Source organism: Bombus flavifrons, chromosome 14 (genome assembly GCF_040668555.2).
Source record: "Bombus flavifrons isolate JBK064 chromosome 14, iyBomFlav1_principal, whole genome shotgun sequence".
NCBI classification, from domain to species: Eukaryota; Metazoa; Arthropoda; class Insecta; order Hymenoptera; family Apidae; genus Bombus; species Bombus flavifrons.
The window spans coordinates 9,910,861-9,926,124 of record NC_138455.1 but is presented as its reverse complement, the minus strand read 5'-3'; the positions used below and the strand labels follow the sequence as shown (position 1 = coordinate 9,926,124).

The 15,264-nt window shown below is 39.0% G+C and overlaps 1 protein-coding gene and 1 long non-coding RNA gene across 2 annotated transcripts in view; both read right to left on the bottom strand.

The window, feature by feature from the left end:
* The window catches only part of LOC138187077 (uncharacterized), a 32,907-nt gene extending 23,504 nt beyond the window's left edge, over positions 1-9,403 (bottom strand). The window contains exon 1 of the long non-coding RNA XR_011175082.1: positions 9,362-9,403. This is a non-coding gene — a long non-coding RNA (uncharacterized LOC138187077). The remainder of the gene's footprint in view (positions 1-9,361) is intronic.
* Positions 9,404-10,135: 732 nt separating this feature from the next.
* Positions 10,136-15,062, bottom strand: LOC138187131 (uncharacterized). The gene is made up of 6 exons (XM_069127614.1): positions 13,524-15,062; positions 13,188-13,407; positions 12,833-13,087; positions 10,980-11,751; positions 10,817-10,925; positions 10,136-10,744 (listed from the first exon to the last, which is right to left on the bottom strand). Exons 1-6 carry the CDS (start codon positions 15,060-15,062, stop codon positions 10,136-10,138), a joined length of 3,504 nt encoding a protein of 1,167 aa, XP_068983715.1.
* Between the last annotated feature and the right edge of the window lie 202 nt (positions 15,063-15,264).

Below are 15,264 nucleotides of genomic sequence, written 5' to 3'. Positions count from 1 at the left end.
ATTATTTATTTTCCGAATCCTCTGTATAGCATAATATGGTAGCAGAGCGTGGTTACTAATTTTGCAAGCTATTTAGTGCGTGGGTTTTAGTCTTGCGAGTTAGTTTGAGTGAGTTAGTAAGGGATGAAACGTTCAAAGGATATAAAATAAAAGAAAAAATACTTCGAGCACGTAGGAACGCTTGAGTAAAAAATAGAAAATCAATTAAAATGGAGAGATCGGAAATTATGATACCGATATTTGATGGTGAGGATTACGGGATGTGGAAGAAGAGAATAACAATGTTTCTGAGGTATAAAGAATGTGATATTGTTATAACTAGAGTGAAGACCGAAACAGACAATCCAGACTGGGACAAAAAGGATCTGAAGGCGATAAATATAATTTATAGTGCTATCTCAAATAGACAATTAGAATATATTAGAGAAGAAAAAAGAACGTATGAAATAATGAAAAAGTTCGACGAAATGTACTTGAGAGAGTCGACAGCACTACAGATCGTGTGCAAAAGGAGATTGGAGAGGATAGGTCTCGATAAATACAGTGATTCAGCATCGTTCTTCAGCGATTTTGAAAAACTAATAAACGAATTAAAAAGTGCAAGAGCACAAGTGAGTGAGAGGGAAAAGCTGAATTACATATTAAATACGTTACTCCAAGCTACATAGCTACATAGCGGATATAATAGATGCAGTGAAAGAAGGGAATCAAACGGTAGCATACGTGAGGAATAAAATAGAAATGGCGGAAAAGAAAGATACATCAAATCGAGGAGAAATGAAAACTAATGTCTTTGCTGCAAAAAAGGAAGGATGCTTCAAATGTAGAAGAGTGGGACATTTTGCAAGAGAGTGTCAAAATGGCGTCCAAGCGTGAAGCAGTAACAGTTATCGGCGTGAGTCAACACGGGGTTACAGCAGAGGAAGAGGAAACAAAGGCAATACGAGCAGGGGACGTGGAAACTTCCATCGTCAATCAGCAGCCGGCACGAGCGAGTATGGCAATTCAGGAGCAGGCACATGGATGGCAATGGCACACGCAGCACACAGCAGCGAGATGAACGAGATAAGTTATAACGAAATAATGTGGCTATTAGATAGCAGTTGTACCGATTACATAATTAACGATGTAAATTATTTTGATAAATCTATCGACCTTAAAGAACCGGTAAATATATATTTGGGCGATAATAGATAGATAATAGATCGATAAAGGAAACAAAAGTAGGAAATGTTATAAGCTATTTTGAAGCATTTGGAAAGCGAAATAAAATAAATATGAATAAAGTTTTTTATGCGAAAGAAATGTCCGCAAACTTGATTAGTTTAGGCAAGTTAACGAATAATAATAACATGGTTATTCCAAAAGGAAATATTGCAAAAATAATAGATGAGAACAATAAACTTTCAGCTGTAGTGGTCAAAGAAAATGGAACATATAAAATGAAAAGTATATTGAAAGGGAAGGAGCACTTAATAAACAGTGCCGAACGTAGTGGTATGAGTAAAAAGGAAAGATGGTATGGGATGCTAGGACACGTAAATTTTAAATAATTAAATATTTTGAGTAAAGAGCAGCTAGTGACAGGTATACCGAATAAATTTGAAAAGGAATTGTTGAAATGTAAAGTGTGTATAGAAAGTAAAATGCATAATTTACCTTTCAAAAATAATCGGACTAAGGCTAGGGAGATAATGGAAATTATTCATACGGACGTGTGCGGTCCCTTTAAGACTACCGGATTAAATGGAGAGAAATATTTTATTTCATTTATCGATGATCATAGTAAAATAGCTAGGATCTATTGTATAAAATCAAAAGATGACGTCTTTGATTCTCTCGTACAGTTTGTAAATGAAGTTGAGAACTTAACGAGCAAGAGATTAAAAATATTGAGATGCGATAATGGAAGAGAATACTTAAACAATCGAATTTATAAATTTGCTAAAGACAAAGGTATCGTAATAAATAATTGTCCAACTTACGTACATGAATTAAACGGAACAGCGAAAAGATATAATAGAACAGTGATGGACATGGCGCGTTGCTTGTTAACGGAAGCGGAAGTACATAAAAAGTATTGGCCGGAAATAGTATGTACAGCGGCATACTTGAAAAATCGAATACTAGCAAACACTGTAGAGAGAAAGACACCTTTTGAAATATTCTTCGGGAGAAAACCAAGTGTTGAAAATTTATATCTATATGGAAGTAAAGTTTTTGTAAGAAGGCCAGAACAAAAAAGAGTTTCTAAATGGGATAAAAAGCCAGATATGGGAATTCTGTTAGGATATAGTGAAGTAGGATACAGAGTCCTATTAGGTGGAAAAATAACAGTAGCTAGACATGTAGAGGTCATAGAAACAGACACAAAATGTATCGGTTTTGAGGGGAATTCATTCGATGGAGATAGCGATGATAGTAAAGATAATTATTTATTGGACATCACGAATAAGGAAGAGTTAGAAAGTAGAGAAGATGAAAATGATAGTAGTTCTGAAAGCTTACAGATCCCTAGGAGATCTACACGTAATAAGAGAACTCCAATAAGATATCCAGAAAAGGAAAACAGTAGTGAGATTCACGCAAATTATTGTAGAGTAGATATCCCTTGTACATTTGAGGAGGCGATTTGTTGTGAAAATAGTGAAGATTGGAAACAGGTTATGGATAAAGAAATAGAATGTCTCTATAAGAATAAAACATGGAAATTGGTAAAAAGGGTAAAAGGCAAAGAAGTATTAGATGTGAAATGGCTTTACACGAGAAAATCAGATGACAGATATAAGGCTAGATTAGTGGTAAGAGGATTTCAACGAAGAAACGTAGTCGATGACATATATTCTCCAGTAGCGAGTAATCAAACTCTTAAGATATTGCAATCATATTGTTGCCAAAATGGATTAATCATTGGGCAAATGGATGTAGAAACTGCCTTTTTAAATGGTGAAGTAAGTTCGGAGGTATATGTAAATCAACCAAAGGGATATGCAGACGGAACGAATAGAGTTTGTAAATTATCGAGAGCGCTTTATGGGTTAAAAAGAAAGTCCGAGGGATTGGTATGAGTGTTTTGATAGGTATGTGACGAGATTAGGTTTTAAGAAGAATAACTAAGAATTGTGCCTATATACTCATGGAGAGGGAGAAAATGTTGTTTATTTGCTAATATATGTAGACGATTTGTTAATCTGTAGTAAAAACAAAAAAGGGATACGAAATATAAAGAAGTTATTAACTGATAAATTTAAAATGAAAGATTTAGGTGAAGTAAAAGAATATCTTGGAATAAATATAGTGTATGATTATATCAAAAATGAAATGACACTAAGCCAAACAAATACATTCAATCATCATTAATTAGCAAAGAAATATAAATTACAAGACAACAAATTGTACTGTACACCTATGGAGACAAATTTAAAAATTGAAAAAGCTGAGATAAATAGAAAGGACATTGGATACAAGAATTTAATTGGTGCATTGCTGTATATTAGTACAAATACCAGACCCGATATAAGTTATAGTGTAAATTATCTAAGTAGATTTCAAGATTGTTGTAGCGAGACACGTTTTAAATATGCTTTGCGAATATTGAAATATTTGTACCGGACTAGGGATTTAAGGTTACAATATAAAAGGAATGAAAAATGTGAAACGATAGATTGTTATGTGGACGCTGATTGTAATTGTACTGATTGTACTTCTGGATATGTAATTAAATTGTATGGAAATGTAATCGGTTGAAAGTCTAAAAAACAAAGGTGTGTGACAAAAGCCTCGACATATGTAGCCCTATCGGAAGCAGTGAGTGAATTAGAGAAATTATGAATGTAAATCTAAACGATAACCCTGTAAAAATTTGTGAGGATAACTCTGGAGTGATAAGTATAGCAAAGTACGGAAATTTCACAAAAAATTCTAAACACATTGAAGTTCATTACCACTACGTTCACGAATGCTTAAGGGAAAATAAGATAAATATAATTAAAGTAAGTACAGACGAAAATACTGCGGATATTTTTACGAAAGCACTGTGTAGGCAGAAATTCGAAATTCGAATGTAAATAAAGCAATAAGTGTTAAATTTTCTGTTAGTTAATTCGACAAGCATGTAAATACAATTAAGTGTACAGTATAAATGTAAGGAGGCGTGTTAGGTAGATGATACATTACAGTGTACATGTCAATGTGTGTGTAAGCGTCAGAGGAAGTCCAGGTCTCAGTTGAGACAAAAGACGATTGGTAGCTGTTAGAAGAATCTAGAATATTATGTTGACAACAAGCGTGCGTGTAAGAACGTTATCGAGATCTTCAGAGTGTAATATATGTAGTATCGCACATTTTAAACTGCAGATGGCGCTGCTGGGTACGGCCGCTTTTCGTCTAATTTCTGTATCGTGGAAGAAAAATCGGACTCCGGTCGCCGGGATTCGAACCCGGGTCCCGAACGTTCGCAACCTAAGGCGCTAACCACTGCGCTACCGTCGTCCGACTCTAGTTAGTGTCGAGTGGTGGTATTCATTATCGAGCACCATCACAGGTCCTCCCTCCACGATACTACATTCGGCCATACCTGACAATCACATCTGCCCTCAGATGTGCTCGTCAGCGCCAACTTCACTCGCTGAACTTCTCTGGCGAGTCTTCTAGGGTCTTTTGAGCGTTGACACTGTGCGCGCTCAAGGCTCGTCTTCATCAATGGAGGGAGTAACACCTCAACTCCGCCCCGTCTTGATTGAGATCGCGATCTCCTGGACCGTTGACGTCTAAACGGTCTCCCATCAGCCAATCTCATCGTCGTCGTCGTCTTCTCGCGCACCGTGTTTTTCCCGCTCTACATCCCACTTCTGACACCAATTTGTAGTATCGCACATTTTAAACTGCAGATGGCGCTGCTGGGTACGGCCGCTTTTCGTCTAATTTCTGTATCGTGGAAGAAAAATCGGACTCCGGTCGCCGGGATTCGAACCCGGGTCCCGAACGTTCGCAACCTAAGGCGCTAACCACTGCGCTACCGTCGTCCGACTCTAGTTAGTGTCGAGTGGTGGTATTCATTATCGAGCACCATCACAGGTCCTCCCTCCACGATACTACATATATATGTATAGCTGTTGTGTGTGAATAAAGTAAATTATTTATTTTTCCGAATCCTCTCTATACCTTGACACTAATATATTTATAATTAATACATACCGCAGGCTATAAGTAAATGGACTCTTCGCGATGTTAGCACGAATGCTCTCCACTAGTTTTATTTCTTAGCTATTTTATTATTAATCTGTTAATCCATTCGCATTATATGTGCATTAAGTAAAGTACTGCATGAAGTCAAATTTATTAGAGACTTGCGATAAGTATAGGTGTATTAATGTGTAATAATGTACATTTTTTGCTTTCAGATTTCTCATAAATATATAAAATAAATAAAATAAATATATAAAAGTCCGCACTTGATTTATGATATAATATAGCATCAGTGCGATGAATATCTGAATCGAAATGTTAAATTTATCGTAATGTAGGATGGAATAGAAATACAACTTTAAACGATGGTACGCAAGTCAATAGAAGTGAGAAATAATTCAGGAACATCACTATGAAACATCAATTCGAGGAGGGAAAGGAAATTGCATTCTGCGTATTAAAATTACAGATAAATATCTGACGTAATATCAAGAGTGAAAACTAACCGGAAACACATGCTAACCATTGCCGCGTGTGTGCGACGACGCCATTAGTAACTTCACCTTCTAGTGATAAACGGTCAGGACCTAAATCTCCGCTCTCAGGCAATCTGCTGGGAGCCTGGAAAACAGATACCTTTGTTAAGAATAGAAATCATAATTCTATTCTAATTAGATAGTCTAATCAAGCTTTTGAACAAATATAAATTCCAAGCCACGGAAAAGATATTAAGAAGTATTTAAATATTAACATTTTTTCAAGGTAATTGAACAATTTTCTATCTCCTATCTTAATAGAAATACAATTTATGATATTTCTATCAACAGCATTAAAATATGCTTGATGTTACTTGATATTATTATAGATAGAAGACGTCCTTTAGTTTTTCACTGACGTTTGCTAAAGATTATTTGTGCTTTTGACATATTTCTTCTAAAATCATTTCCGTTGAGCGTCCTCCAAATCAATGATCATTTGAACGGTTTTTATATGTTTCTTAAATATATTTACTAAATAATGAAATATACTAACATGTCGTATCGATAATACCGAAGAACCGTTTGAACCTTCGAATATGATTCGATATTTACAAGACGTAACAGTTTTAAGCTTTGAACTTTATGTTTTGGTGGGTCGTGACAGTTTAAATCAGGCTGAAAGATTCAAAAGTTTAAATGATCACGATCGATTATGACAGAAGGAACAAGACATAAGATTATTGTAACTTCTAAATATCGAATCATATTCGATGGTTCAGAAGGGTCTTTGGTATTATCGACACGATATGTTAATACATTTCATTATGTGCCAAAACTTTAAATCGAGACGTAGGGATCGTATCTCTATTTGGAAATAACAAATAATTGTTAAATTCGCTGAAAATAGGTATCTCATACAGACACTTTTTTTATATTATCGTTGAAATAGAATTTAGGATTTGTTACTCTGCGATATTTAATTTCTATCCGTTTATTTAAAAGATATTTATCATATTATCATACTAAATGCTTACCGTCCTACGCTGGGACATGTTGTCAGAAATAAGTACTTTCTCGCAATTATATAATCACGATAGATTTTCAGTAATTCAATTTGTAGAAACCAGTTTACACATAATTATTTAAAAACTGCACGAAAGATCATTGGGAATTATCTATCGCAAAAGAAGAACAACTGTAAGAAATCTTTATACTAATTCTCGCGATTTACGGATTTCGTATTGATTTGTTCGATTTACACGACAGACACAACCATACTGGGTACTTCTGGGGTTACTTCCTCTTTACATACAGTCGACATTATTTCAATACATAAACATTTCTGATTCTCCTTGTTATATGTTTAAATGTAACGAATTAATTTTAAATATTCCGACGTAGGAACAATAATATTTTTGTACTTATTATATCTAGGAAATATCCTAATTATAATGTTAGAACAATCGAATGCCAACTATTACTATTACATATTTCCTATAATATAAAAATTAAAAGGAGCAAAAATGATTGCACAGCTTCGACTATTAGTTATTTTTGTTCCATGTTCCTACATCGTCTACGTTGCGATAATAATGCAGCATTTGGATCATCTTTAATTTCTTGGAGCATAGCTTCCTTTATCGCGGCAATTCTTTTTCTCTTTACTTTCGCTCTATTTCGACGTTTCCCACTAAAACTGTCGTATTTTCTACGATCTCTCACGCGTCGAAACACTTTTTCGTTTGAAATTTCCTCAGTAGAGAAAACGCTTCGCCCAAATGGTTTTCCCTCCTTGCATCTGCATCTCCGTACACTCGGTACACTTGCATCGTATCTATAATTTCTGTGAATGTGTACAGTATTGCTCGATTGCAGGTGCACTTGTCCCAATTATATCGAATAAGATTGCGTGCAGGCTCACGACGCAAAGAATCATCGGACTCTTGTATTCATTAGCTTTGAGCTATTGACTGTGCAACTAAGTGATTTTGTCATTCGGTGGTTTTGGGTGCATACATTATTTTTTATTATTAAATTATCCAACTTTTACTTGCGGAAGTTTTCTCTTTATTTTCATTTTTGTGTTTTCATTAGCGAGTACCCTTTTCAGATAATTACAATCGTCGCGGCGCAATGTTATGAATTGTAGGGAGCATGAAAAAGACTGATATTTTTCGATGTCGGTATTTCAGAACACGCGACACAGAGTCCCATATAATGTCACGTCTCCGTCAAATTTCCGCTTCGGTCGATCTAAAAGCTCTTTATGTTTGTTTTCCATAACGATCAAAGAACTAATATTTTGCAAATGAATGCAAAACAGGATGTGTCCAAATTTTTTTATGCAAAATCAGTAATATTTTGGGAAAGAGGAGGGGTGATGTTACCGTAGAAGTGAAAGTTGCTATTCAGAGTAATTTACCCAGTGAACTCGGTGGTTTTCTTACCATTTTAATATCGTTCTCGACGTAACCGATTTAGCATGACGTAGGTTTAGGACCTTAGCGGTATTTGGTATTACAGTTGACTCGTCTTCATTCTGACTCCTTTAATTAATTTCCACTAGGGGTGTCTGCAATAAATTCATCTATAATAAAACTTGAATAAAATATAACATTCAATATCTTGTTTGTGATTTTTATATAGATAGTAATGTTTTCATGTTTCTTGTAGCTTTTTAATAAGGAAGATATTTGTTTAAAAGATATACAATAAATACATAATTGTTGATAGACAAAACTTTATAAAATTGTCGATATTTGTTATTTCGCGTAAATTGTCGTATATTAAAAGTAGGAAATATTATAAATTTCTGAAGTGAACACTATTATTATAGCCATTATTTACTGAAAATAACATTCAACAGATCGATAGAATTCCTGCTAGACTAGGCTAGATATTTATCACTGTGTTATGATACAGTAATTACTGTAATATTCGAACAAACGTATTCAAATATTTTTCAGTAATAACTATAATATAACGCCGAAAAGACTGTGTCTTACACATACATATTTATTTCTATATGCATATATGCTTATCAGCGACAAAACACAATGTAATATAAGTACTTATTAGCAATGCGTTATGTTAATTATATTATATTATTTTCTCCATAAATACTGACTTTCTCAGCGTACCTGCTGTTTATTGTGACAATATTAGCATATGTATATGTTTTATACATATGTTATATATTGCAAACTAAAAATAACAGCATTGATAACAGCTGAGATATAAAAAATTGTTCTTGTCAGTATTATGTCACCTTGTCATTTTTTAATATATTACTTTTCTAACTTTTGCAAGCTGTTGTTCAATTATCTCGAGTTAAATGATATTGTTACATTGTTCGTGTTATGAAATGGATAAAAAGTTTAGCTTGAGAACATGTATTCCTCTAAGTTCAATGCAAGTCAATTTATGCGATATATATGTTTGTAAATGACCATGACCTTTGTTAAACACATTTCTAAAATTACACGTACAAACGAATAAATCTACGTTACTACAAAAATTGCATATCGTGATAAAATTGAAGATTTTCATCGTTATACTAATAAAAATGAGAAATAAAATATTCCGAGTAAGTAGGCACCGTGCCACGGACGTACGGTGCAGTTTCTCTTGTCATATACTACGAATATCCATTTCATCGGTACTATCTTCTTCATCCGAAAAATTCAAATTTTCACCAACTAGAAGCGCTTCAATCTCGCGATATGTTTTTCCTTTTGTTTCCGGTAGAAATGTGTACACCAAAAAACATGCCACGGCGCATAATATCCCGGTGAGATAGTAAATGTTAATGAGCTCTAAAAAATCTGGAAATACTTGAAGCAGTAACGACCCGATAAGGACAATTGCACCATCGAAAATCACAACGATGGCACCAACAAAGCCTTTTAGTTTCGTAGGAAATAAGTCGCATAGGAGAGTATTATGTAACGTTCCTAAACCAACTTGAAACAATACTTGACACACAATTAATTCAACTATGAACAAAAAACTGATGTCATGCTTAACGTTAATTTTACTTGCCGAAATATGAATTGTTAAAAGTGTCAATATAATAGACGACCCAAGCATAGACAGAATCAAAAGTTTTCTTCTTCCATAACTATCCACTAACATCGCGCTTGTATAGGCAGAAGAAACGCGGACAAGTTCGACCAAAACCATCGCCATATACATATCGAAATAGGATATTTCTTTGCTAATCAAAATTTGCAGGTGCCCCGTAGCGGTGACGTTTCCGCTAAGTTGTTGTGCCAAGATCAAGCCAAGCAGGATGAACAGAGCTCTCCTGTTGCTTCCTTGTAGTATTCCTCGCAGCATGTTTAAACAGGTATATCTGGTTCCATCCATGTATGACTCAGGTATGCCTGTTGATGCTCGTGAATCCACATTGGGTTGCATGCGTAAATCGCTTCTGGATCGCGATTGTATTTCGCATATGTGGTCTGGGTTTATTTCGCTTGTGGATGGTCGCTGTATTTGGCTTGCGGATGGTGGGTGTACTTCGCTTGTGGAAGGTGTGTGTACTTCGCTTGTGGATGGTCGATGTACATCGCTTGCGGATGGTCGATGTAATTCGCTTGTGGATGGTCGGTGTACTTCGCTTGCGGATGGTCGATGTAATTCGCTTGTGGATTGTGAGTGTAATTCGCTTGTGGATTGTGAGTGTAATTCGCTTGTGGAAGGTGTGTGTACTTCGCTTGTGGATGGTCGATGTACATCGCTTGCGGATGGTCGATGTAATTCGCTTGTGGATTGTGAGTGTAATTCGCTTGTAGATGGTCGATGTATTTCGCTTGCGGATGGTCGGTGCAATTCGCTTGTGGATTGTGAGTGTAATTCGCTTGTGGCTGGTCGGTGTACATCGCTTGCGGATGGTCGATGTAATTCGCTTGTGGATTGTGAGTGTAATTCGCTTGTAGATGGTCGATGTATTTCGCTTGCGGACGGTCGGTGCAATTCGCTTGTGGATTGTGAGTGTAATTCGCTTGTGGATGGTCGGTGTACTTCGCTTGTGGATGGTCGGTGTAATTCGCTTGTGGATTGTGAGTGTAATTCGGCTATAGATGGTCGATGTATTTCGCTTGCGGATGGTCGGTGCAATTCGCTTGTGGATTGTGAGTGTAATTCGCTTGTGGATGGTCGGTGTACTTCGCTTGCGGATGGTCGATGTAATTCGCTTGTGGATTGTGAGTGTAATTCGCTTGTGGATGGTGGGTGTACTTCGCTTGTGGATGGTCGCTGTATTTGGCTTGCGGATGGTTGGTCTATTTGTCTTGTAGATGGTCGATGTACTTCGCTTGCGGATGGTCGGTGTAATTCGCTTGTGGATTGTGAGTGTAATTCGCTTGTGGATGGTCGGTATACTGCGCTTGCGGATGGTCGTTGTAATTCGCTTGTGGATTGTGAGTGTAATTCTCTTGTGGATGGTGAGTGTACTTTGCTTGCGGATGGTTGATGTAATTCGCTTGTGGATTGTGAGTGTAATTCGTTTGTAGATGGTCGATGTATTTCGCTTGCGGATGGTCGGTGCAATTCGCTTGTGGATTGTGAGTGTAATTCGCTTGTGGATGGTCGGTGTACTTCGCTTGTGGATGGTCGGTGTAATTCGCTTGCGGATGGTCGATGTAATTCGCTTGTGGATTGTGAGTGTAATTCGCTTGTGGATGGTGGGTGTACTTTGCTTGTGGATGGTCGGTGTACTTCGCTTGTGGATGGTCGATGTACATCGCTTGCGGATGGTCGATGTAATTCGCTTGTGGATGGTCGGTGTACTTCGCTTGCGGATGGTCGATGTAATTCGCTTGTAGATTGTGAGTGTAATTCGCTTGTGGATTGTGAGTGTAATTCGCTTGTGGATGGTCGGTGTACTTCGCTTGTGGATGGTCGATGTACATCGCTTGCGGATGGTCGATGTAATTCTCTTGCGGATTGTGAGTGTAATTCGCTTTTAGATGGTCGATGTATTTCGCTTGCGGATGGTCGGTGCAATTCGCTTGTGGATTGTGAGTGTAATTCGCTTGTGGATGGTCGGTGTACTTCGCTTGTGGATGGTCGGTGTAATTCGCTTGTGGATTGTGAGTGTAATTCGCTTGTGGATGGTCGGTGTACTACGCTTCTGGATGGTCGCTGTATTTGGCTTGCGGATGGTTGGTCTATTTGTCTTGTAGATGGTCGATGTACTTCGCTTGCGGATGGTCGGTGTAATTCGCTTGTGGATTGTGAGTGTAATTCGCTTGTGGATGGTCGTTGCAATTCGCTTGTGGATTGTGAGTGTAATTCGCTTGTGGATGGTGGGTGTACTTTGCTTGCAGATGGTTGGTCTATTTGTCTTGTAGATGGTCGATGTACTTCGCTTGCGGATGGTCGGTGTAATTCGCTTGTAGATTTTGAGTGTAATTCGCTTATAGATGGTCGATGTATTTCGCTTGCGGATGGTCGGTGTAATTCGCTTGTGGATTGTGAGTGTAATTCGCTTGTGGATGGTCGGTGTACTTCGCTTGCGGAAGGTCGATGTAATTCGCTTGTGGATTGTGAGTGTAATTCGCTTGTAGATGGTCGATGTATTTCGCTTGCGGATGGTCGGTGCAATTCGCTTGTGGATTGTGAGTGTAATTCGCTTGTGGATGGTCGGTGTACTTCGCTTGTGGATGGTCGGTGTAATTCGCTTGTGGATTGTGAGTGTAATTCGCTTGTGGATGGTCGGTGTACTACGCTTCTGGATGGTCGCTGTATTTGGCTTGCGGATGGTTGGTCTATTTGTCTTGTAGATGGTCGATGTACTTCGCTTGCGGATGGTCGGTGTAATTCGCTTGTGGATTGTGAGTGTAATTCGCTTGTGGATGGTCGTTGCAATTCGCTTGTGGATTGTGAGTGTAATTCGCTTGTGGATGGTGGGTGTACTTTGCTTGCAGATGGTTGGTCTATTTGTCTTGTAGATAGTCGATGTACTTCGCTTGCGGATGGTCGGTGTAATTCGCTTGTGGATTGTGAGTGTAATTCGCTTGTAGATGGTCGATGTATTTCGCTTGCGGATGGTCGGTGCAATTCGCTTGTGGATTGTGAGTGTAATTCGCTTGTGGATGGTCGGTGTACTTCGCTTGTGGATGGTCGGTGTAATTCGCTTGTGGATTGTGAGTGTAATTCGCTTGTGGATCGTCGGTGTACTACGCTTGTGGATGGTCGCTGTATTTGGCTTGCGGATGGTTGGTCTATTTGTCTTGTAGATGGTCGATGTACTTCGCTTGCGGATGGTCGGAATAATTCGCTTGTGGATTGTGAGTGTAATTCGCTTGTGGATGGTCGGTGTACTTCGCTTGCGGAAGGTCGATGTAATTCGCTTGTGGATTGTGAGTGTAATTCGCTTGTGGATGGTGGGTGTACCTTGCTTGCGGATGGTTGGTCTATTTGTCTTGTAGATGGTCGATGTACTTCGCTTGCGGATGGTCGGTGTAATTCGCTTGTGGATTGTGAGTGTAATTCGCTTGTGGTTGGTCGGTGTACTTCGCTTGCGGATGGTCGCTGTAATTCGCTTGTGGATTGTGAGTGTAATTCGCTTGTGGATGGTGGGTGTACTTCGCTTGTGGATGGTGGGTGTACTTCGCTTGTGGATGGTCGGTGTACTTCGCTTGTGGATGGTCGCTGTATTTGGCTTGCGGATGGTTGGTCTATTTGTCTCGTAGATGGTCGATGTACTTCGCTTGCGGATGGTAGGTGCAATTCGCTTGTAGATTGTGAGTGTAATTCGCTTATAGATGGTCGATGTATTTCGCTTGCGGATGGTCGGTGCAATTCGCTTGTGGATTGTGAGTGTAATTCGCTTGTGGATGGTCGGTGTACTTCGCTTGTGGATGGTCCGTGTAATTCGCTTGTGGATTGTGAGTGTAATTCGCTTGTGGATGGTCGCTGTATTTGGCTTGCGGATGGTTGGTCTATTTGTCTTGTAGATGGTCGATGTTCTTCGCTTGCGGATGGTCGGTGTAATTCGCTTGTGGATTGTGAGTGTAATTCGCTTGTGGATGGTCGATGTAATTCGCTTGTGGATTGTGAGTGTAATTCGCTTGTGGATGGTGGGTGTACTTCGCTTGTTGATGGTGGGTGTACTTCGCTTGTGGATGGTCGGTGTACTTCGCTTGTGGATGGTCGCTGTATTTGGCTTGCGGATGGTTGGTCTATTTGTCTCGTAGATGGTCGATGTACTTCGCTTGCGGATGGTCGGTGCAATTCGCTTGTGGATTGTGAGTGTAATTCGCTTGTGGATGGTCGGTGTATTTCGCTTGCGGATGGTCGGTGTAAGTCGCTTGTGGATTGTGTGTGTAATTTGGGCGAGATTTGGGGTGGTAATCCGCGCGAGTCGCGCGAGTATTCTACGCGTAATTCGCCCTTGGGTTGTGTTTGTACTTCACATTTGAATTGTGAGTGTACTGAGGATACGGATTCTAATGGTGAATCGCTACTGGGTGGTAAGTGTAAATCCGTCGTGTCTTCTGTGCCTATTACTTCCCGTGTGGGGTCTGAGTGTGTTTCACGCATGGATTGTGGGGGGAAATTGCAAGTGTACGGTGGGGGTAAATCGCTACTTGATGGTGGGAGCAAATTGATACTGTACGGTGGGGGCTCATTCATGCTGTACGGCGGGGGCGCTGCGATGCTGTACGGCGGCGGCGCATTGCTTCTGTACGGTGGGTGTAAATCGCTTCCTGATTCTGAGGATAAATCTCTTCTGGATTGTTGGTGTAATCCGTATCTGGCTTCTGCGCGTAGAGCACGTAGCTCGATTTTCACTCTTTCAGGATCTTCGATGCCTTTGTAATATGCTATCGACTTGCGTGCTTGCGCCTTTTGACCTTTTGCCACCAAGAAATACGGAGTTTCGCGTAAGCACATGAGCGGCAAGATGGATATACCTGATATTACCATAAGTGCCAGCAGATGTGACCTGTTCGTCAGCGAGTCTCCTAGAACGTAGGTTAATAGTGACCCGGTATATACGTTCATTGTGATTAAAACACTTACAAATCCTCTGTATTCGATGTCGGTGACTTCTGACACGAACATGGGATTTATCGTGCGGGCAATACCAATACCTATACCGAGGATGCCCCGAGCAACGTATAGCTTTTGCACAGAAGTTGCGCTGTACATTTCGTACCAGCCTAAGCTGAACACTGTACTGCATAGAAGGAGGCAATATTTACGACCGATGCGATCGGCCAACTTTGCAGCCACAAGTGAACCGATCATTGAACTAAGTACTGTCAATGAAACGCTCCATGAATATTCGTCGCGTGTTAACGTGAGCGGCACGTCGCCATTTTCCGATGTTAGACGGAGAACTGAAGTGTTTGTCCATCCGTAGACTGTACCGACCAAGCACATGGTTATCGTTGCTGGAATTAAAACAGATAACGCTATATATCGCATATGTTAATTGTTGCGCGGTTGTTTTATAATTACACTGCCTATATTTACGCAGATTTATATTTTTAATATATACTACTAATATATTTATAATTAGTACATACAGCAGGCTATAAGTAAATGGACTCTTCGCGATGTTAGCATGAATGCTTTCCACTAG

What these genes read in the sequence shown, in the direction of transcription:
- LOC138187131 (XM_069127614.1), bottom strand. Translation starts at nt 15,062, where the DNA reads ATGTGCTTGGTCGGTACAGTCTACGGATGGACAAACACTTCAGTTCTC. An exon ending in AGCGACCATCCGCAAGCGAA is followed by an intron (nt 13,088 to 13,187) that starts GTACACCGACCA and finishes CAAGACAAATAG; the next exon opens with ACCAACCATCCGCAAGCAAG. An exon ending in AGTACACCGACCATCCACAA is followed by an intron (nt 10,745 to 10,816) that starts GCGAATTACACT and finishes GACCATCTATAG; the next exon opens with CCGAATTACACTCACAATCC.